The following is a 25,000-nucleotide window of genomic DNA, read 5'->3' on the forward strand; positions in this document are numbered from 1 at the left end:
AGCGGCCACTGTATAAGATTCCAGAACATAACAGCTGCAAAGACAAAGCACCACCACTAGTCAACAATACCAGCATTTGAATTTGCAAAGATGAAGGTAAAGTATCAACACTAATCAATTAAGACATAGAACAGTTGTGAAGAAGAAGAAGAAAACGTTTGAACACCATTCTGGGCACTCAATGACTGCGCAGAGAAAATGTGTCCCCACCATAGTCAACAGTTATGAAACTAGGTACAAAATGTTCCTCATGAAGATAATGGTACAAAATCAAACTAGTTTTGCTGTAGATGCTGTAGACAGCTCTGACAGTAAGATGTTTCAGACGGCTGTCACAGATGATACAATTTTTATTATGAACAGCAAACATGTGATGGAGTGGGCATGGTTGGCACTGTGTGTGTGTGTGTGTGTGTGTGTGTGTGTGTGTGTGTGTGTGTGTGTGTGTGTGTGTGTGTGTGTGTGTGTGTGTGTGTGTGTGTGTGTGTGTGTGTGTGCGTGTATGTGTGTGTGTGGAGGTGGGAAGGGATTGGCATGTGTTCAAAGCTTTGCCAAAACAGCCTGATTCATTTAGATTTCTTTGTTCATACATTTAAGTCTGTCTCGTAATATATAATAGAATTTCTTTCTTTCAAAAAAATCTTTTTACACTTCTGATACTGTAAGAACATGTGAAAACTACAAGTCCAATGATGGACACCAGTTTCAATGAAAACAAATTGTTGAATTCATCCTCAAGAATGAAAATCATCACTGTTGACTCAAACAACGGACCATGTGGTTACAAAGTTCCTGGAAAGAAATGTTCTACTATCACACCAAGTTCAAAAGTAAGCACATGGGATTTCACAACACCAGAATACAACATCTGTTCTATCACCTTACCTCTCCCAAAGCAAACTCTTTTCCTAAACATCACACATTCACACAAATACATATTCTTGCTCTCTCTCCTCTTAATCACGATTACTATAATAATAATAATAATAATAATAATGGATGTTTATATAGCAAACTATCCAGAAATCTGCTCTAGGTGCTTTACAAAAACGCTTTTGTTAACATAAAACATTATATCTATGTTACATACACACACCAAAATGTGACTACACACACACACACACACACACACACACACGCTGCATACATACATTTTAACATACATGTGTATCTAACAGCTACCCTAACACATACGCACACATAGGCAGGCACAAACTTACATAAACACATGCACACACAATACACATTCATATACATGCATGTAGTTATGTACACATACATATGTATACACACATAGTCAAGCACAGCTAACGCAAAGGAAATGGACCTGCCACAATTGAACTTATTGCTGAGGGAAAAGGTGAGTTTTGAGATGAGATTTAAAAGATGTGAGGGAATCAGAATGACGGAGGTTATCAGGGAGCTTGTTCCACGTCTTTGGCGACTGAAAAGAAAACTATACTGAAAAATTGAACTCAAGTTCTTTATCTCTCAAGTGCTTGCACACACACACACACACACACACACACACACACACACACATTTTTATAATTTCAGAAATCAATAATAAATAAAATAAGACTAAGATAAAACGAAAGCACAAAACAAGTGAAAACACATGACAACTAATCATCATCACCAAATAAAAAATAACCCCCCTTTTTCAGGTATTGTTTCGTATCCAATGTACATTCAAAATCAACACATATCTTGAAAATATATTACTCATATATATATATATATATATATATATATATATGTATGTATGTATGTATGTATGTATGTATAATATATTTATAAAATATAATTTTACTAAGCACAACGAAAACATGCAACAGAACATATGCCAATACAAAAAAACCCACAAAAAAACACATCTTAATTTCACACATCAGAACAGGATAATGTACAAAATTATGATCACCAATAAACCATAACTCAAGACAAACAACAAGAATCCAAAGCATTCAAATCACAATGTACCTACACAAGACAGTAACCACTCAAAACAGAACATGCAAACAGTCTTACAATACCACTGCCTGTTAACCCAAACCACACACACACACACACACAAAGCTCCAAAGCCCACAAAGGATACCATGAGGTCAAGCAAGAGCAAAAACACACATCACACAGTGTTGTAGAAGGTATTCCAGCGGGCACATTATGGCGACAATAGGGAAGGTGTGCATGCCCCACTTTCGCTGGAGATTTTTCCTTGCTTGCAGATTCAGATTCAAGATTCAGGAACTTTATTACTCAAGGATAAAGATTTTAGGCATCGCCCAGTCTTCCAATCCGTCCTTGTGATAACAGTAACAATAACAACATTAACGATAACGACACAACAATAATAATTTTGTTAACACTGCTACATCTACTGCTACTACAACGAAGAATGATCACCATCATCATCATTAACATCGTAAAAAGTAATAAAACGAGCGCATTCACACATTCATATCCATACACATGCACACACTCTCTCCACCCAACACACATACACATATATATATATATATATATATATATATATATACTAATGCACATACAGAGATATAACCGAAGTGAGAAGTAGGTCATGTGACATCATAGGCAGCCCACCAACGTAACTAGCTGTTCTGGGTTTTGCACTGCCTTTCTTCAAACAACTTTTCGGCAGAGTTTGATCACATCATTTTCTTTGCACAGACTGAACCAAACAACAACAAAAAACTATGTCATCAAAAAGGTCTTTTGAAGCTCAAGATATTACCACATTTTAAAAGAAAGTAACAAGGTAAGTTCATTACTTTACAAAAAAAAAAAAGGTGAAGAAGAAAAAAAAAAAAAAGAAGTCATAGATTCCTCCAATTGAGATCTGGCGAAAACAAATGACAGAAAGAAGATCACGTAATCCATGGAGCCTTTGCCTTGAAATACAATACATAACATAATAGATCCCATCAACAGTTGTCCAAACAATGATTTCCCCTTCCCTCAACTTCACAAAGACATGAAAAGATATGCATGCTGTTGATAAAATATGCTTCAAACTTTCTCTGTCTCTGGACCTTGCGATTGGAATGAACTTCCTTTTTCGCTTCATCAAGTCTCCACACTCAGCTCTTTCAAGTCTGGCCTTAAAACCCACCTCTTCCCAAAATAGCCTCCCTTGCCTGCCCTTCCTTGTCTTTAGTTTCTACAGTTTTAGAGTTATGCATGCGTGTGAATGACTGGTGCGAAAGCGCTTTGATTTGTCTCTGCACAAGATCCAGCGCTATATAAATACCATTATTATTATTATTATATTTGGTGTGTCAAGTCAATGCACAATGAGGCTCTGTGTTGAATTTTAAACAGATCAGTTCCTATAATGGCAGTGATTTGACAAGAAACACACTCAAAGTCAACATAGCAGATGAAAGTAAGTAACTGGTGTAATTATAAAAACAAATATAGCTTAAAAACTTGCAAAAATACTCACCGAAATTGTTCAAAATCCTTTCTATGGAACAGTGATTTTCATGACAAAATTTCAGCCTTTCATGGATCCTGATTACAATCATCAGATCACCATCATCATATATCACCTCTTTGGCAATGGAGGTATCGTAGTTCTCTGGTGTCTCATGTGACCCACGACTGCCAAATGTGTAGAGCCAGTCAGGAACAGACGCGTCATATTGTAAGTGATAATCCTTTTTTTTGTTGATGTTTATTTTGATGTTTGGTGGTCCCTTTGCATTTTTTCGGGGTTCTGATTTTTACTTTGTCTTTTTTCTTTCTTTTTTTGAAAATACCTTGCAAACTATTACCATGCTCGCACTGAAATTACCAAATGTATAATAAGTTATATTTTTCATTTGTAATATGCGATTCATTACATGAAAATGTTATGGTTATGATGTTGAAGAGAAAATATAACCTGCAACATAAGGGGGAATTTTTTTTTTTTTTTTAGCCTTTTAGTGACTTAAAAAACCAAAAAACCAAACCTGCAATGGAGATGCACTTAACTCTCTCCATACGAACGGCGAAAGAGACGACGTTAACAGCGTTTCACCCCAGTTGCCATCATCAAAATATTGCAAGCGGAAGGCTCTTATACTGAAGAGGTGAATGTTGACAAAGAATACCACAACGCTGACGACGGAAGCTAAAGGTTGGGTCATTCAGACACCCACTGGACATCCGAGGGGTCTGTGTAGAGGAGAAGAGAGGACTGGCCGTACTGAGTGAGTTAAAGTCGTGGTTTGTGGTTCCCAATAAAAATAACTGGGGAATCCTGAACAAAGTCTGACGAAAGTGGGTCTGCACACCTTCCCTAAAATCATGTTTTCCATGCAGCTCCAGAGCGCAAAGCGTGCCTGGACCGTTCTCCAATACGCATCTACAGATCAAAATATAACCCAATGCAAACCCCATGCATGTTAATTATACACAAGCAACATACATCACATTTCACGGGCCATTAGTCATAGCAGGCAGTGAGTGTTATAAGCAAAATATGATCATTTTTTTGTACAAAGATTACGTTGCCCTCCCTTGCCCCTTACCTCTACAATTCCCTCACACTTTCCAAATCTTGCCTGTAATTTGAAAAACTGCATTGACAATGTGGTCGAGTGCATGAATGAGAACAAGTTGAATATGAATAAGGACAACTGAGCTGACTGCCATTGGCACCACATCAAAGATTAACCAGGCCAGGTCATCTCTGTCCAATTCTGACTGTGACATACCATTCTCCCAGTCTGTTGGGTTACGCTGCTGGTCAGGCATCTGCTTGGCAGATGTGGTGTAGCGTATATGGATTTGTCCGAACGCAGTGACGCCTCCTTGAGCTACTGAAACTGAAACTGAAACTGTCAGAAACCTTGGCTTCTAGTAGATGAAGCACTGTCCATGGAGGCACCTGTCAGATATGTGTGGTGCACACTATTCAGTCAGAGCAGGCAAAATTTACACCTTCCTTTCAACTGCTGCTGCCAACAAACTAGCTGCTTCTTTCATTCTATCCAAATTAGAAAGCTACATCTCACTCCTAGCTGGTCTCATTGATAAGAAACAAAATAAGCTGCACCTCATTCAGAATCACAAAGCCAGACTTGTGCCTATTTTTGCCTCGAAGCTCTCAGTTACATGATTCAGTTCATGTCAAAACAACAAAGTGGACTTGTTCCACCTCAAACTCACTCAAGGGGGAAAGTTAGTCAATTTCCTATTGCACAGGAACGTTTGCTGCAACTGTCACGCTTTGTTACAATGTGAAAAACAGTCCGTTTAACATGACGTCTTGATGTAAATTGAACATGACCTCCTGATGTAAACTGAACAAGACGTCTTGATGTAAACTTTACCTGGTGGGTAAAGGGTGGAGATTTTTCCGATCTCCCAGGTCAACATATGTGCAGACCTGCTAGTGCCTGAACCCCCTTCGTGTGTATGCGCACGCAGAAGATCAAATACGCACGTTAAAGATCCTGTAATCCATGTCAGCGCTCGGTGGGTTATGGAAACAAGAATATACCCAGCATGCACCCCCCCGAAAACGGAGTATGGCTGCCTACATGGCGGGGTAAATAAAAAAAACAAACAAACGGCCATACACGTAAAATGTTACATGTTTGTCTGAGTGTGTATGTGTGTGCGTCTGAAATCTGATTGAATGACACAGGAAACGAATGATGAGCGCCCAGTGGCAGCCGTCAGTCGGCTCTACCCAGGTAGGCAGCCTGTGATGCAAATGTCCCTGTGTATGTAAAGCGCTTAGAGCTTGATCTCTGGCCGAGGATAGGCGCTATAGAAGTATCCACATCAAGCTGCCTGTGGCGGTGAACTGTTTAGTCGACGACAGTCACCTATAGCGATGACAGAGTTAACAGCATCTGAGGGTGAGGTGGAAAAGAAGGGTGAACAGAGTCAGTGAAGGGAGGGGGAGGATTCAGTGCAGGTCTACCAAACTACAGTGCACACACAGCTATATACAAAACACACTCACAGTCACAACAACAAAAATAACTGCTTTGTACAAACTTTCCAACACACCCTCACCCTAACAGTACTTTTACCCCTCAAATAATTATCATAAACACAGTTATATTGAGTGTCAAGAATTCAACTGATGAAAGGAACACTAACACGTGTATCCAAACAGGAGGCTAGTGTCATTATTTTGCAATATATGAAATTCCATTTCATTTCTCAACAACAGATTTCAATAAAAATAAAACTGTCAACCCAGTCAAAACATCCACTATACTAGTATCTTGCAACAATGAAACTATTGTTGCCTGAAAATAAAAACACTATTTTGGAAATTAAAACACTGTTCAGGAAAATAAATCATTGCATATTGGAAAACAGAATGCATTTTGAAAAATTCAACACCACCTTTTGGAAAATAATTCACTGCATTTTAGAAACTAAAACACTGCTTTAACACTGTATATTGGAAAATAAAACACTGCATGAAATGATTTTTTTTAACCCAAAAAACCCCACTTCCATTATCACTCTCCTTTGCAATTTCAGAAACTGAGTACCGAAAGCCACTGCGTTCCCATTTCTGTGAAAAACAACAAACAATGATGAAACAATAAATTTAGCCAGAGGTAAAAGCCAGTTCCATCCCTGTATGTTAAACCTGGCCTCTTCTCTCTTATCCCTCACTCTTTGAACACATTGCACACACACGCACACGTGAACACACACAAGCGTGTTAACGCATTGCAAACAAACACGTGAACATTTTGCACACAAACATGTGAACACATACAAGCATGAAAATGCACTGCACACACACAAAAAAAACAACAACATGTGAACACACACAAGCACTACTACTGCACGACTACAGTTGTAAAAAAGACCCGTCACCTTGGTCGTCAAAGCCGTGAGTTAGTTCATGACCCATGACAACGCCCATGGCTCCGAAGTTGAGGGATCTACACACAGCACAGTCATGGTCACCACACAGGGAGGGGGACGCTCGTGTACCAGCTTCAAACTACCCCCCACCACAGTCATGGTCACCACACAGGGAGGGGGACGCTCCTGTACCAGCATCAAACTACCCCCCACCACAGCCATGGTCACCACACAGCGAGGGGGACACTCGTGTACCAGCTTAAAACTACCCCCCACCACAGCCATGGTCACCACACAGGGAGGGGGACACTCCTGTACCAGCATCAAACTACCCCCCACCACAGCCATGGTCACCACACAGGGAGGGGGACGCTCCTGTACCAGCATCAAACTACCCCCCACCACAGCCATGGTCACCACACAGGGAGGGGGACGCTCGTGTACCAGCATCAAACTACCCCCCACCACAGTCATGGTCACCACACAGGGAGGGGGACACTCATGTACCAGCTTCAAACGACCTCCAACCCCTGGCTGGGTTCCCTCGCCCCCCCCCCCCCCCCCCCCCCCCCCCCCCCCCCCCAAGCCCCTCCCCTCAACTCCCCCGGGTAATTCTGAGCTAGCCTTGATTTATCCCTGGGGGTGTCTGTGGCCAGTCCAAATCGACCCCATCTCTCCAGATGAAATTGACCCCGCCCCCCTTCCCTTTCTACTGGGTTTAATCAAGCTATTGAAAATGGTATAGAAGATGAAGGAAGGGTGGGGGTGTTGGGGTGGGGTGTGTGCATTCTGGGCTAACCTCTACTGACCCCCCTTCCCCACCCTCCTCTCCAAGACAATATAACTGAAACTGAAGCGAATGTGGGCGAGTTCTACTTTGATACTCTGTACTGATTCTAACTGGGCCAAATTTACACCTGGGAATCATTTCAAGCGAGACAAAAATGACCCCCATATCCATTATGAGGAGGTGGGTGTGTGTGTGTGTGTGTGTGTGTGTGTGTGTGTGTGTGTGTAGGGGTGAGGAGGAAAAGGGGACAGGGTGTTAAAATCCAACTGGGGGGGTGGGGGGGGGGGGTGTCAGTTCTGAAGTTTAATCCCAGGAGTCATTCCAGGCTGGGTCAATGTATACCCCTGGGGGATGAATCTGCACTGGCCACATTTGACCCCAGGGTAAAAAGCAACAGGGGGGGGGGGGGTACAAAATAGGCTGCTATACTGGATACAGTTCATCCATCATCATACACACCTTGGAACCAGGGGCTGAGTCACCACGCCCCCACACAGTGCGAGTTCTCCCCACCTGCCCCTCAATGCTGGGTCTTTTTTTTTTTTTATCTCTTTGTTTTTGTTTTTTCAGACTCTCAGCATGTGATACAATGGACATGCATGCACGCCCACCTCCCATGCAATGTGATTTTACAGAGAATGCATCCCAAGAATTTTACCATCAGGTGTTGTTACACCACGTTAAAGCAGGATAAAAAGGGTGCAGAGAAGGGGTGGGGGTGGGGAGAAGAAGGGAGGAGGGGGAGGGGGGGGGGGGAACCAGTGAAAATTATCTATAACTCTGACTGTTGTGAACAGGTCAGTGGGTTTTTTTTTTGTTTTTTTTTTAAACACTGACATAAATTTTGCTTTTGCTGAACAGTATAAAACAAATGACTTGTCTGACAAATTGCCATGATTAAATACTGAACGCACACAAACGAAGAGAATGAAGAAGTGAGAAATGCTCCTGACCTCAAGTGTCCAGTTTACTACATTGCTTTTGGGTGTGTGTGGGAGGGGGGAGGGGGGGGGGGGCAGTGGTCTGGGGGGTGCTTTACGTTGGTTGGTTTTTGTTGTTGTTGGTGGTTGTTTTTTAAGTGTGCTATTTGTGACTACCGATAAAGTGTACACTTGAGCATGACACCTACACCTCCCATGGGGGTTCCAAATCCAGGAGTTCCCAGCCATCAATCCACAAACAGGAAGACTGCACAATGTAACACAGCTGCATAGCGTATCAGCTGGTGCCTTGCTCAGGTTACCATGTGGGGGGCGGGAGGGGGGGGGGCATACCCTCTGCTATGGCTTACTGATCCATGCAGGGTGGTTGTGTACATGGCCCTGTGTGGTTGACCGGGCAATACGCCACACAGATGAATAGACAGACAGGCAGATAAATAGATAGATATACAGATAAACAGATAGATTTAAAGATAAATGGATAAAAAAAAAAAGCTTTCATAAAACACACGGACATACAGTAAGGAGGTGACCCAACAAAATATTTCGGTACAGGTGTCCGGGCACACTTGATCACACTGAAAAATGGAGGCAAAAAAAAAAAATCTGAATCAGACTTCTCAATGACGGACACAACAGAACCTATGTGATGGGATAAGACCAAAGATGATCCCTGTAGCACAGACACAACAGAACATATGTGATGGGATAAGACCAAAAGATGATCCCTGCAGCACAGACACAAAGAGGTTGTTCCCCAAAAAACACTACGTACACCATTTCTATCAGCCATGTGCCACAGAAATGCAAACTTTTCTCGAACAACAAGTGGTAAGTGTGACAGCGTCCATGAGTTAGTTTGATTAGATGTGGATGGGAAAAAAGAAAGAAAAAAAGAAAAGAAAAAAAGAAAAAGAAACAAAAAAAGAGATGCAAAGTATGTAATTTGAGTAAGACTGAGTAAGATTAAGTTTGATTAGATATGAATGAAGAAAAAAACACAAAAAAAGGTGTGGGGGTGGGGGGTGGAAAATCAAATAAGGATAAATATAAACGCAAAATAAGCCTGTGCAGAAAAAAAATGGATTAATTCAGTTTGATGTGGATGGATAAAACACGAAAGAACACAAAATAACAAACAATGTGCAACAAGAAATGATGACTGAGGGAAACACTCTGATCAGATCCAGATAAAAACAGAAAGGGGGGGGAGAAAGAAGAGTTATGTGTGTTAAAAAAAAAAAAAAAAAAAAAAAAAAAAAAAAATAGAAAGAGTGCACAAATTAGCTTTAAAAAAAAAAAAATCCAAATAAGAAAAAAAAAGGAGAAAAGAAGAATACATTAATGTGTAAAAACAGACTGATCCAAGTGCATGCATTGCCATATTTTATGGACTGCAAGGCACTTCATGCTTTATAGTACATCCTCCAAATTAGGGGGGAAAAAATCTAATTTCAACGATACATAAGGTGCAGCATAATATAAAGCCCATGTAATAAGGGAGGGGGGGGGGGGGGGGGGGGGGGGGGGAGAGACAAACAGTGAATGAGTGTGTAAATAATTACGCCTGTGAAAAAAAAAAAAACTTCATCAAAGACCAACCAGTGCATATAAAAAAACAAAAAACTAACCTTTTTTTTTCTGAAAAAAACAAACAAACAAAAAAAAAACCCTGAAAAAGATTTCAACAATCTTCAAACATCGACTGAAACTTCACATTACTCAGAGCTCCTTGAACTGTGTCACAAATTCCTGACAATGGTAACAGCAGAGCACACACACACACACACACACACACACACACACACACACAAAAAGTAAATCAAATGTATGATACTAGGAGACAAAGCATCAAGTCCCGGTCTCTTACTGGGATAAATCGACAATCAATTCATCAAATCATACTTAGGGAAATTCTTGTCGTAAAACGGCGCCTGAAGAATGCCAGCAGGGAAGACAATTTCGTTTTTGGTGGGGGTGTAGTAGGCATTGACCGTGGGCGGAGTCATACCCCATCTGAAAACATCCCACTCATGCACTCACAACAGCAGTAGACATTGTAGTAGCAGCAGCAGTAGCAGCAGCAACAGCAGTAGTAGTGGTTTAGTAGCAGCAGTACATTCATAGCAGCAGCAGTAGTAGCAGTGGTTTAGAAGAAGCAGTATATTTGTAGCAGCAGCAGCAGTAGTGGTTTAGTAGCAGCAGTACATTCATAGCAGCAGCAGTAGTAGCAGTGGTTTAGAAGAAGCAGTATATTTGTAGCAGCAGCAGCAGTAGTGGTTTAGTAGCAGCAGTACATTCGTAGCAACAGCAACAGCAGCAGTAGTAGTGGTTTAGTAGCAGCAGTACATTAGTAGAAACAGCAACAGTAGTGGTTTAGTAGCAGCAGTACATTCGTAGCAACAGCAACAGTAGTGGTTTAGTAGCAGCAGTACATTCATAGCAACAGCAACAGTAGTGGTTTAGTAGCAGCAGTACATTCATAGCAACAGCAACAGTAGTGGTTTAGTAGCAGCAGTACATTCGTAGCAACAGCAACAGTAGTGGTTTAGTAGCAGCAGTACATTAGTAGAAACAGCAACAGTAGTGGTTTAGCAGCAGCAGTACATTCGTAGCAACAGCAACAGTAGTGGTTTAGCAGCAGCAGTACATTAGTAGAAACAGCAACAGTAGTGGTTTAGTAGCAGCAGTACATTCGTAGCAACAGTAGCAGTAGTAAGAGGAGGAGGAAAAGAAGAAGAGTTGTAACAGCAGCAGTAGTAGTAGTGGTAGTAGTAGTGGTAGTGGTAATAGTGGCAGTAGCAAAACAGCAACAGCAGTAGTGGTAGTGGTAGTGGTAATAGTGGCAGTAGCAAAACAGCAACAGCAGTAGTGGTAGTGGTAGTGGTAATAGTGGTAGTAGCAAAGCAGCAACAGCAGTAGTGGTAGTGGTAGTGGTAACAGTGGTAGTAGCAAAGCAGCAACAGCAGTAGTGGTAGTAGTAGTGGTAGTGGTAATAGTGGCAGTAGCAAAGCAGCAACAGCAGTAGTGGTAGTGGTAGTAGTAGTGGTAACAGTGGTAGTAGCAAAGCAGCAACATCAGTATTGGTAGTAGTAGTGGTAGTGGTAATAGTAGCAGTAGCAAAGCAGCAACAGCAGTAGTGGTAGTGGTTAGTGGTAATAGTGGTAGCAGCAAAGCAGCAACAACAGTAGTGGTAGTAGTAGTGGTAGTGGTAATAGTGGCAGTAGCAAAGCAGCAACAGCAGTAGTGGTAGTGGTAGTAGTAGTGGTAGTGGTAATAATGGTAGTAGCAAAGCAGCAACAGCAGTAGTAGTAGTGGTAGTGGTAGTAGTAGTGGTAGTGGTAATAGTGGCAGTAGCAAAACAGCAACAGCAGTAGTGGTAGTGGTAGTGGTAACAGTGGCAGTAGCAAAGCAGCAACAGCAGTAGCAGTAGTGGTAGTGGTAGTAGTGGTAGTGGTAGCGGTAATTGTGGTCGTAGCAAAGCAGCAACTAAAATGACAGGCCTTTTGGCCAACATAACTAAAAACATTCACAAACTTCTTTTCTTTTCTTTATTATCATTTTTTTTAGAACGTAATAAATTCATAAACTTAACACACCAGAAAAACTGAATGTAAAAAGCTAAAAACAGGACAGAAGACATGAATTATACAAAGGACAAAAAAACAAAAACAACTGCATATGTGTATGTTAGCAATTTGAACAACTGTAATTCAACTGAGAGTGCATTTCACAGCCTCTAAAAATCACATCATGTCAAAATACATCAAAAAGAAAAAACGAGTAGGATGGAACACACACACACATCTTGCCTATTACAAAATCACAATAACAAATTCATTAAAAGAAATTCTCAATTCTTGTTACGTCCAAAGTGGAAAATAACACACATAAACCGACACAAACTGGCACACAAATAAAAAAAGTCTAACACATACACACACATAAACCGACACAAACAGGCACACATATAAAAACGTCTTACACATACACACACATAAACCGACACAAACAGGCACACATATAAAAACGTCTTACACATACACACACATAAACCAACACAAACTGGCACACAAATAAAAAAAGTCTTACACATACACACACATAAACCAACACAAACAGGCACACATATAAAAACGTCTTACATATACACACACATAAACCGACACAAACAGGCACACATATAAAAAAAAGTCTTACACATACACACACATAAACCGACACAAACAGGCACACAAATAAAAAAAAAAGTCTTACACATACACACACATAAACCGACACAAACAGGCACACAAATAAAAAAAAAAGTCTTACACATACACACACATAAATCGACACAAACTGGCACACATATAAAAAAAAGTCTTACACATACACACACATAAACCGACACAAACAGGCACACAAATAAAAAAAAAAAGTCTTACACATACACACACATAAACCGACACAAACAGGCACACATATAAAAAAAGTCTTACACATACACACACATAAACCGACACAAACAGGCACACATATAAAAACGTCTTACACATACACACACATAAACCGACACAAACAGGCACACATATAAAAACGTCTTACACATACACACACATATACCGACACAAACAGGCACACAAATAAACAAAAGTCTTACACATACACACACATAAACCGAGGCAAACAGGCACACATATAAAAAAAAGTCTTACACATACACACACATAAACTGACACAAACAGGCACACATATAAAAAAAAGTCTTACACATACACACACATAAACCGACACAAACAGGCACACATATAAAAACGTCTTACACATACACACACATAAACCGACACAAACAGGCACACATATAAAAACGTCTTACACATACACACACATAAACCGACACAAACAAGCACACATATAAAAACGTCTTACACATACACACACATAAACCGACACAAACAGGCACACATATAAAAACGTCTTACACATACACACACATAAACCGACACAAACAGGCACACAAACAAAAAAAAGTCTTACACATATACACACATAAACCGACACAAACAGGCACACATATAAAAATGTCTTACACATACACACACATAAACCAACACAAACAGGCACACAAATAAAAACGTCTTACACATACACACACATAAACCGACACAAACAAGCACACATATAAAAACGTCTCACACATACAAACACATAAACCGGCACAAACAGGCACACATATAAAAACGTCTTACACATACACACACATAAACCGACACAAACAGGCACACATATAAAAACGTCTCACACATACACACACATAAACCGGCACAAACAGGCACACATATAAAAAAAAAGTCTTACACATACACATAAACCGACACAAACAGGCACACATATAAAAACGTCTTACACATACACATAAACCGACACAAACTGGTACACATATAAAAACGTCTTACACATACACACACATAAACCAACACAAACAGGTACACATATAAAAATGTCTTACACATACACACACATAAACCGACACAAACAGGCACACAAACAAAAAAACGTCTTACACATTCTCTTTGGGTGGTTTCCTGAGTTTCTCAGCATTTTTGCGCAGGATGAACTTCAAATTCCTGATGTTGTTCTGGAAGTATTCCGACTCATTGATGTACAGCTGAAAACCACACGTTCGTTACATGAGTATAATTCAGTCCTCAAGATCATTACACACATACACACTCTGATCTTTTTACAATACAATACACACAATACAATACACAAACTTTATTGTCTATACTTTGGTACAGAGGTTTTCTTTTTTGGCAGCAGCGCATGTCCAACATAAGAAGAAAACAACAAACAAATAAAATGAATAGAAAATAAAAAGATAAATTAAATGGCACCAAATGGAAATAGCTATATACAAATATACAGATTACTGAAACTTACGTGCCTCTCCATGTCAGTCAGCCAAACCGCATTGCACATCTACCCACCCACACACACGCACACATACACTCTCTCTCATCCCCTCTCTCTGTGTCTCTCTCTTCACAAGAAATGCAACTACAAAGATCATACATGTGTCTTATTTTTCTGGCCCATCAAAAAGTGAGTGAAATGAACGCACTTTTCAAAACACCAAAGAGACAACTGTCCTTTTTCAACCATCATTCACGGATTATGCATACATTCTTCTTCTTCTGCATTCACTCGTATGCACACGAGTAAGCTTTTACGTGTATGACCGTTTTTACCCTGCCATGTAGGCAGCCATACTCTGTTTTCGGGGGTGTGCATGCTGGGTATGTTCTTGTTTCCATAACCCACCGAACGCTGACATGGATTACAGGATCTTTAACGTGCGTATTTGATCTTCTGCTTGCATATACACACGAAGGGGGTTCAGGCACTGGCAGGTCTGCACATATGTTGACCTGGGAGATCGTAAAAATCTCCACCCTTTACCCTCCAGGCGCCGTCACAGTGATTCGAACCCGGGACCCTCAGATTAAAAGTTCAACGCTTTAACCATTCGGCTATTGCGCCCGTCATGCATACATTCTATTCAGACACAAACTTATTCGTCATCTCCTTTTTGTTCATGTGTTTGCAACTCCCACATTCTCTCACACACAAGAACAAGTGGGCTTTTACATGCATTACCATTTTTATCTGCTATATAGATGGGCACAATAGCCAAGTGGTTAAAGTGCTGGACTGTCAATCTGAGGGTCCCAGGTTTGAATCTCGGTAACAGCGCCACACACCCACACAGAGAAACAATCAGCCTCCCCCTCCAAGAACCCCCCCCCTCCCCACACAGACATCCACACACAGAAACAATCAGCCTCCCCCCCCAAGAACCCCCCCCTCCCCACACAGACAGACATCCACACACAGAAACAATCAGCCTCCCCCCCCCCCAAGAACCCCCCCCTCCCCACACAGACAGACACCCACACACACACACAGAAACAATCAGCCTCCCACCCACCCCCAAAGAACCCCGCCCCTCCCCACACACACAGACATCCACACACAGAAACAATCAGCCTCCCCCCCCAAGAACCCCCCCCCCTCCCCACACAGACACCCACACACAGAAACAATCAGCCTCCCCGCCCAAGAACCCCCCCCCTCCCCACACAGACATCCACACAGAGAAACAGCCTCCCCCCCCCAAGAACCCCTCCCCTCCCCACACACACAGACATCCACACAGAGAAAGAGCCTCCCCCCCCAAGAACCCCCCCCCCCTCCCCACACAGACAGACATCCACACACAGAAACAATCAGCCTCCCCCCCAAGAACCCCCCCCCCTCCCCACACAGACACCCACACACAGAAACAATCAGCCTCCCCGCCCAAGAACCCCCCCCCTCCCCACACAGACATCCACACAGAGAAACAGCCTCCCCCCCCAAGAACCCCTCCCCTCCCCACACACACAGACATCCACACAGAGAAAGAGCCTCCCCCCCCAAGAACCCCCCCCCCCTCCCCACACAGACAGACATCCACACACAGAAACAATCAGCCTCCCCCCCCAAGAACCCCCCCCCTCCCCACACAGACATCCACACACAGAAACAATCAGCCTCCCCCCCCAAGAACCCCCCCCCTCCCCACACAGACACCCACACACAGAAACAATCAGCCTCCCCCCCCACCCCCCCAAGAACCCCCCCCTCCCCACACAGACATCCACACACAGAAACAATCAGCCCCCCCCCCCCCCAAGAACCCCCCCCCTCCCCACACAGACACCCACACATAGAAACAATCAGCCTCCCCCCCCCCAAGAACCCCCCCTCCCCACACAGACATCCACACACAGAAACAATCAGCCTCCCCCCCCCCAAGAACCCCCCCCCCCTCTCCCCACACACACAGACACCCACACACACACAGAGAAACAATCAGCCTCCCCCCCCCCCTCCCCACACACACAGACACCCACACACACACACAGAAACAATCAGCCCCATCCCCCACACCGCCTCCCCCACACATAAACCAAACCACGCCAACCCAAACAGACTCTGACCAGGCGATATTCATCGTCCAGCTGTGTGACGTTCAGGATGTACTTGGGAAAGCCAATCATGTCCACCACGGCATTCGCTTTGTCCACCGCTGCCTTACGAGTCTTAGAGTCCATCCAGTCTAAATTCGGCAGGTTGTTCTTGAATGCAGCCTTGATTTCATCAATCATTTTCTCCGCCTGCAACAAACAGCAACATAAAAAGAAAAGAAAAAAAAAACAGGAAAAAAAAAAGGGCTTCAGATGACTTTACTGAATGAATTCTGCAGGTTGTTTCTGATGCAGATTTAATTTCATCAACCATTTTCTCAGGCTACAAAGGAAAAAAAAGGAACAACATTAGATGAATTTACTGTATAAATCATGCAGGTTACTTCTGAATGCAGAATTGATTTCATTTAATTCCATTGATAATTTTCTCTGCTACTGCAGCCAGCATCATAAATCTTCAGATGATGTCACTGTATACTGGTCAATATCCATCACATATACACACACACCCATAATACACACACCCCTACACCTGTAACGCATACACCCATGCACACACACACCCCTACACCTGTAACACATACACCCATGCACACACACACACACATACACACCCCTCCACACACACACAAACTACTGGACATCACACCACACACACAATGAACACAAACGTCAGCCTCACAGCCCCCCATACCTTTTCCTTGCTCTCCCCGTGGAAAGCGTTCTTGACAAAAAGAGCGCCCAGGGCAAAACCCAGAACGCTGTCGGTGTCCGTGATACAGATGCGCCACTCTTCCTCCTTTCCGCTCACACCTGCCCGGCACAACCACTCATTTCACTCTGCACTTTGCTGGGAGGCATCGAAGCCTGTATGCGCTGATCCATATATATTATAATAATAATAATAATGGATACTTATATAGCACACTATCCAGAAATCTGCTTGAGGTGCTTTACAAAAACGCTTTTGTTAACATAAAACATTATAGCTATGTTACATACACACACCAAAATGTGACTACACACACACACACACACACACACACACACACACACACATACACACACACACACACTGCATACATACATTTTAACATACATGTGTATCTAACAGCTACCTTAACACATACGCACACATAGGCAGGCACAAACTTACATAAACACACGCACACACAATACACATTCATATACATGCATGTAGTTATGTACACATACATATGTATACACACATAGTCAAGCACAGCTAACGCAAAGGAAGTGGACCTGCCACAATTGAACTTATTGCTGAGGGAAAAGGTGAGTTTTGAGATGAGACTTAAAAGATGCGAGGGAATCAGAATGACGGAGGTTATCACGGAGCTTGTTCCACGTCTTTGGCGATTGAAAAGAAAACGATCTGTGTCCATAGGTCTTACTTCTGACGTGAGGTATCCTGAGAAGTCTAGTATACCACATCTGCTTTAAGAAAAATAAATAAATAAATAAAAGGAAGCAGATGCCTGACATATACACATCCCAAACCTGCAGGTCAGGCCCTGGGAACCTACTTGGAACTGACCTGATTAACTCACTCACTACTGCTAGTTAACTCCCCTAACTTTCTGCACAGATGACCCATTTCTATGAGCAAGAAAATAAAATCGCCAAAAAACAAATGAGTTTAAAAAAAAAAAATTAAAAAAAGGGAAGCAGATGCCTGACCCACACAGACCCAAAAAACGCCACAGGCGAATTTTGTTGACAACACAGTGCACTGCCGTAGGTGGCTTTTGCCAACATCGAGGGATCATGTTGATAAGACCATTTTTCACACTGTAACAAACCCGAAGTACTCTCCAGGATTGCACAGGCGACAGCAGCACTCACAAAACTGAGGTACATCTGGAACGACCGGAACATTGCACTCGGCTCAAAGATCACACTGATGCGTACCCTGGTGACATCAATACTCTTGTATGCATGTGAATCGTGGACCTTAACAGCTGAAATAGAAAAGAGAATACAGTCCACCGAGATGAGATGCTTTCGAAGACTCCTGGGCATCTCCTACAAAGATCATATCATGAACGAAGAAGTTCGAAACAGAATCAGGCAAGTCATTGGGCCCTACGAAGACCTGTTGACCTTGGTCAAGAGACGCAAGCTCAAATGGTATGGCCATGTCATGAGATCATCAGGGCTTGCCAAGACATTCCTGCAGGGCACAGTGCAAGGGGGGAGGAGAAGGAGAGGCAGACAGAGGAAGAGATGGGAGGACAACATCCCAGAATGGACGGGCTTGAGGTTGAGCGATACAGTCAGGAGGTCAGAAAACCGAGAGGATTGGAGGATGCTGGTTGCCAGATCACCTGTGGCGCCCCAACGGTCCACAAGACTACGGGATAGGTGAAGGTGAAGGTGAACAAAGCTTGACAGCTGCAGCCATTTTCCCGCCAATAGAACAATGACAAAACTTAGCCCCCTGACCCAGTTTGAAGTGAAGAAGTCCCAATGTGTTGTTTTGACATGAACCAAAGACTGTGACTGAAAGCATCATTTCTAAAATATTTGTTGCTGGGGAGTGATTTTTCACACAGAAACTTGGCAGTAAAAGAGTTTGAGGTAGGTGTTATTTTACCTTCTAAACAACCATACTCTACAGATTTTCGTTGGATACATTTGCAAACACAAACAACACCTTCTATATAACCAGTTATACACCACGAGGCTTTGTTTGAATACATTTGCAAACAGAAACACAATTTTTCGCAAACTCACACACAGTCTTTGAGAGATACGCATTGAAACACAGACACACTCACACACAGTCTTTGAGAGACACAAAGAGAAACACAGACACACTCACACACAGTCTTTGAGAGACACGCAGAGAAACACAGACACACTCACACAGTCTTTGAGAGACACACGGTGAAACACAGACACACTCACACAGTCTTTGAGAAACACACAGAGAAACACAGACACACTCACACAGTCTTTGAGAGACACACAGAGAAACACAGACACACTCACACAAGTCTTTGAGAGACACGCAGAGAAACACAGACACACTCACACAGTCTTTGAGAGACACGCGGTGAAACACAGACACACTCACACAGTCTTTGAGAGACACGCAGAGAAACACAGACACACTCACACAGTCTTTGAGAGACATGCGGTGAAACACAGACACACTCACACAGTCTTTGAGAGACATGCGGTGAAACACAGACACACTCACACAGTCTTTGAGAGACATGCGGTGAAACACAGACACACTCGCACTGTCTTTGAGAGACATGCGGTGAAACACAGACACACTCACACAGTCTTTGAGAGACACGCAGAGAAACACAGACACGCTCACACAGTCTTAAAGAGACACGCGGTGAAACACTGACACACTCACACAGTCTTTGAGAGACACGCAGAGAAACACAGACACACTCACACAGTCTTTGAGAGACAAGCAGAGAAACACAGACACACTCACACAGTCTTTGAGAGACAAGCAGAGAAACACTGACACACTCACACTGTCTTTGAGAGACACACGGTGAAACACAGACACACTCACACAGTCTTTGAGAGACACGCAGAGAAACACAGACACACTCACACAGTCTTTGAGAGACACGCAGAGAAACACAGACACACTCACACAGTCTTTGAGAGACAAGCAGAGAAACACTGACACACTCACACTGTCTTTGAGAGACACACGGTGAAACACAGACACACTCACACAGTCTTTGAGAGACAAGCAGAGAAACACAGACACACTCACACTGTCTTTGAGAGACACACGGTGAAACACAGACACACTCACACAAGTCTTTGAGAGACACGCAGAGAAAAACAGACACACTCACACAGTCTTTGAGAGACACGCAGAGAAACACAGACACACAAGTGGACACAACAACCCCCTCTCCTCACTCTATTATTCTGACAACTCCTCAGGCAGATTAAGCAAATTGTTGAGCAAAGTTCTAATATTGCTCATCTTCCTAAATTACCATCAGTAGTTACTAATAAATTAACAAAACACCCCTTATGGTTTCTGCACTTGTTTTGTGACTCTTAAAAAAACTGTTTTCTGAAGTGAAAATGATGGGGGGTGTTCTTGTTATCAAAGTGGTCCAACACTCAGAAGAGTTTGTTCCCTTGGTCACTGCTTTCTCTAATATTTCGTGAGAAAATATCTTTTTAACTTGATAATCAAGTCTTCTACTGCCCCTTTTTGGTGGATGTGGCACTAAACAATTCACACAAGTGCATATAAGCATGCATGCAAACACACACATACCCAAAGACATACAGACACACACACACTGTTATAATCAATAGTTCCTCATTCTGAGACTGTTAGATTGTCACAAAACATTACCGTTCTTTTTTTCCTTTTCAAAAACAACATAATAACATCATTTAGTTATTTCAAATATCTAACACCAGACTTTATGAACACTTACTTCTGAAAGCTGGAAAACACACACACACACACACACACACACTTATTCATTCATCTTCTCCTTATTCTTCTTCTTCGTTCGTGGGCGACAACTCCCACGTTCACTCATATGTACACGAGTGGGCTTTTACATGTATAAACTTTTTTTACCCCGCCACGTAGGCAGCCATACTCAGTTTTCGGGGGTATTCATTACACAGACTACCCCAAAACAAAACCAAATCCCTTACCTGACAGAACTTCGGAGAACTCTTTCTTGGCCTCCCTGAATGGTTTGGACAGGTAGGAGATGAGCTGTTTGACCACGTGCCACTCGAGGTACAGGTTGACGGCCCTGTGGAGGGGGTGGAGGAGGTCACAGTACTGACTGATTTATTCATCACGACGTGTCACTCCAGGTATTTTGTATTTGTATTTTGTATTTCTTTTTATCACAACAGATTTCTCTGTGTGAAATTCGGGCTGCTCTCACTCAGGGAGAGCGCGTCGCTACACTACAGCGCCACCCATTTTTTTGGTTATTTTTTCCTGTGTGCAGTTTTATTTGTTTTTCCTATCGAAGTGGACTTTTCTACAGAATTTTGCCAGGAACAACCCTTTTGTTGCCGTGGGTTCTTTTACATCCACTAGGTGCATGCTGCAGACGGGACCTCAGTTTATCGTCTCATCCAAATGACTAGCGTCCAGACCACCACTCAAGGTCTAGTGGAGGGGGAGAAAATATCGGCGGCTGAGCCGTGATTTGAACCAGCACGCTCAGATTCTCTCGCTTCCTAGGCGGATGCGTTACCTCTAGGCCATCACTCCACACATCTGATCACCAGTATAATGAACTGATCACCATGTGGGGGGCTGACAATATTCATTTATCAGTGTATCTATATATGTTTCTTATTTATCTATCTATCTATCTATTTATTTATTCATTCATTTATTTATCTATTTATTTAACTAGTTAGTCACTTAACACTGTTGCTTAAAGCTCAGACAAATAAACAGGGTAATATGTGTGTGTGTGTGTGTGTGTGTGTGTGTGTGTGTGTGTGTGTGTGTGTGTGTGTGTGTGTGTGTGTGATGACCAAAAAACTAAATTCTAAAGCTGTTGTGTTGATCGGGAAAAACAACAACAAAAAACAACTTGGAAAAAAACCAGATATCAGCACATATTTATGTTTATAGACATTTACACCTACCCACATACAAAGTCACGCACACACATACATGCACTTACACACACACTTACACACACACAGAGGCTTCATATGAAAAAAAAAAGCAGTTGTTGCTTATTCAATTACAGTATTGAAATATAAAAAAATTGACACTTACACACACACACACACACACACACACACCACACACAAACACACACACACACGCCAGTCGTCATCGTCTGCCCTCCAGTGCAGACAGGGGGAAGTTGAGAATGCCGCACAGTTTCTCACATACAGAGTTTAACATGCACACACACAACTCACGCACACCTCTTCCTTCCACCTCTTCCTCTTCCCTCCCCTCCCCCCATCCCCAACACACACACACACAACACTCATCGTCTGCCCTCCAGTGTGTGGACAGGGTGGAGTTGAGAATGCCGCACAGTTTCTCACATACAGAGTTTAACATGCACACACACAACTCACGCACACCTCTTCCTTCCACCTCTTCCCCCTCCCTCCCCTCCCCCCGCCCCCAACACACACACACACAACAGTCATCGTCTGCCCTCCAGTGTGGACAGGGTGGAGTTGAGAATGCCGCACAGTTTCTCACAGACACTGTTTAACTCACTCAGTACGGCCAGTCCTTTCTTCTCCTCTACACAGACCCCTCGGATGTCCAGTGGGTGTCTCAATGACCCAACCTTTAGCTTCCGTCGTCAGAATTGTGGTATTGTTTGTCAGCATTCACCTCTTCAGTATAAGAGCCTTCCGCTTGCAATATTTTGATGGTGGTAATTGGGGTGAAACGCTGTTAACGTCGTCTCTTTTGCCGTTCGTATGGAGAGAGTTAACATGCACATACACACCTCACACCCCTCCCCCTCACCCCTTCCTCCATCCCCCGCCCCCCCCCCCCAACACACACACACACACACAACCCTCATCGTCTGCCCCCCAGTGTGGACAGGGTGGTGTTGAGAATGCTGCACATTTAACACACACATACACAACTCACACTCCCATACACCCCTCCACCTCCCCCCTTCCTCCCCCCACTCCCCTCCCCGCCCCCAACACACACACAACACTCATCGTCTTCCCTCCAGTGTGGACAGGGTGGTGTTAAGAATGCCGCACATTTAATACACACATACACAACTCACACTCCCATACCCCCCCCCCACACACACACACACACACACAACCCTCATCGTCTGCCGCCCAGTGTGGACAGGGTGGAGTTGAGAATGCCGCACAGTTTCTCACAGACACTGTTTAACACGCACATACACACCTCACACACCTCCCCCTCACCCCTTCCTCCATCCCCCCCTCCCCACACACACACAACACTCATCGTCTGCCATCCAATGTGGACAGGGTGGTGTTAAGAATGCCGCACATTTAACACACACATACACAACTCACACTCCCATACACCCCTCCCCATCCCCCCCTTCCACCCCTCCACCCCCAACACACACACAATCCTCATCATCTGCCCTCCAGTGTGGACAAGGTAATGTTGAGAATGCCGCACAGTTTAACACACACATACACAACTCACACTCCCATACACCCCTCTCCATCCCCCCCTTCCTCCTCCCCCCCCCCCCCCTCCCCCCCTCCCCACCCCCAACACACACACAACACTCATCGTCTTCCCTCCAGTGCAGACAGGGTGGAGTTGAGAATGCCGCACAGTTTTCTCACAGACACTGTTTAACACGCACATACACACCTCACACCCCTCCTCCTCACCCCTTTCTCTCCCCCCCCCCCCCCACACACACACACAACACTCACCGTCTGCCATCCAGTGTGGACAGGGTGGAGTTGAGAATGCTGCACAGTTTTTCCAGGTACTCCGGAGCATACACCACCACCTCCTCCGTCTCGTTCACCTTGGCTCCCGTGCCCTCCAGGAAACTGTTCAGGAAGTGGATCCAGTCGATCTGAAACATGGCAACGATACACTCTGATATATACATGTGTTGATTGTGTGTGTGTGTGTGTGTGTGTGTGTGTGTGTGTGTGTGTGTGTGCATGCCAGTAAACTGTTCAGGAAGTGGATCCAGTCGATCTGAAACATGGCACGATACACTCTGATATACACATGTGTTGATTGTGTGTGTGTGTGTGCGTGTGCGTGTGTGTGTGTGTGTGTGTGCGCATGCCAGTAAACTGTTCAGGAAGTGGATCCAGTCGATCTGAAACATGGCACGATACACTCTGATATACACATGTGTTGATTGTGTGTGTGTGTGTGTGTGTGTGTGTGTGTGTGTGCGCGCGCGTGTGTGTGTGCATGCCAGTAAACTGTTCAGGAAGTGGATCCAGTTGATCTGAAACATGGCAACGATACACTCTGATATATACATGTGTTGATTGTGTTTGTGTGTGGGTGCCAGTCCTCTCTTCTCCACTACACAGACCCCTTGGATGTCCAGCGGGTGTCTGAATGACCCAACCCTTAGCTTCCATCGTCAAAATTGTGGTATTCTTTGTCAACATTCACCTCTTCAGTATAAGGGCCCTCCGCTTGCAATATTTTGATGATGGTAATTGGGGTGAAACGCTGTTAACGTCGTCTCTTTCGCCGTTCGTATGGAAAGAGTTAAAACTTGAGATCTTTTTGCCATCAGATCCTGTGATAATATAGACTGCGCTGTGGATTCATCAGTGGCTGTCAAAAAAAAACCCGCCTGGGATGCTCACGGGTAGGGTGGAACAAAATTTGTTGCGCCTGCACTGTCAGCGATGATGGTTCATTTTGG

The 25,000-nt window shown here is 43.4% G+C and overlaps 1 protein-coding gene across 7 annotated transcripts in view; it reads right to left on the minus strand.

Annotated features, from left to right (window-relative positions):
- The window catches only part of LOC143287468 (endothelin-converting enzyme homolog), a 177,336-nt gene that overhangs the window by 14,212 nt on the left and 138,124 nt on the right, over positions 1 to 25,000 (minus strand). For all 7 annotated transcript variants that reach the window (XM_076595472.1, XM_076595474.1, XM_076595469.1 and 4 more), the window contains 7 exons: positions 24,030 to 24,178; positions 21,291 to 21,394; positions 17,296 to 17,414; positions 16,614 to 16,790; positions 14,133 to 14,236; positions 10,492 to 10,602; positions 6,865 to 6,932 (listed from right to left, as the gene is read on the minus strand). In XM_076595472.1, coding sequence (XP_076451587.1) covers positions 6,865 to 6,932; positions 10,492 to 10,602; positions 14,133 to 14,236; positions 16,614 to 16,790; positions 17,296 to 17,414; positions 21,291 to 21,394; positions 24,030 to 24,178 — 832 coding nt within the window. The remainder of the gene's footprint in view (positions 1 to 6,864; positions 6,933 to 10,491; positions 10,603 to 14,132; positions 14,237 to 16,613; positions 16,791 to 17,295; positions 17,415 to 21,290; positions 21,395 to 24,029; positions 24,179 to 25,000) is intronic.

The sequence above is a fragment of the Babylonia areolata genome, chromosome 11, assembly GCF_041734735.1.
Source record: "Babylonia areolata isolate BAREFJ2019XMU chromosome 11, ASM4173473v1, whole genome shotgun sequence".
Taxonomy (NCBI): domain Eukaryota; kingdom Metazoa; phylum Mollusca; class Gastropoda; order Neogastropoda; family Buccinidae; genus Babylonia; species Babylonia areolata.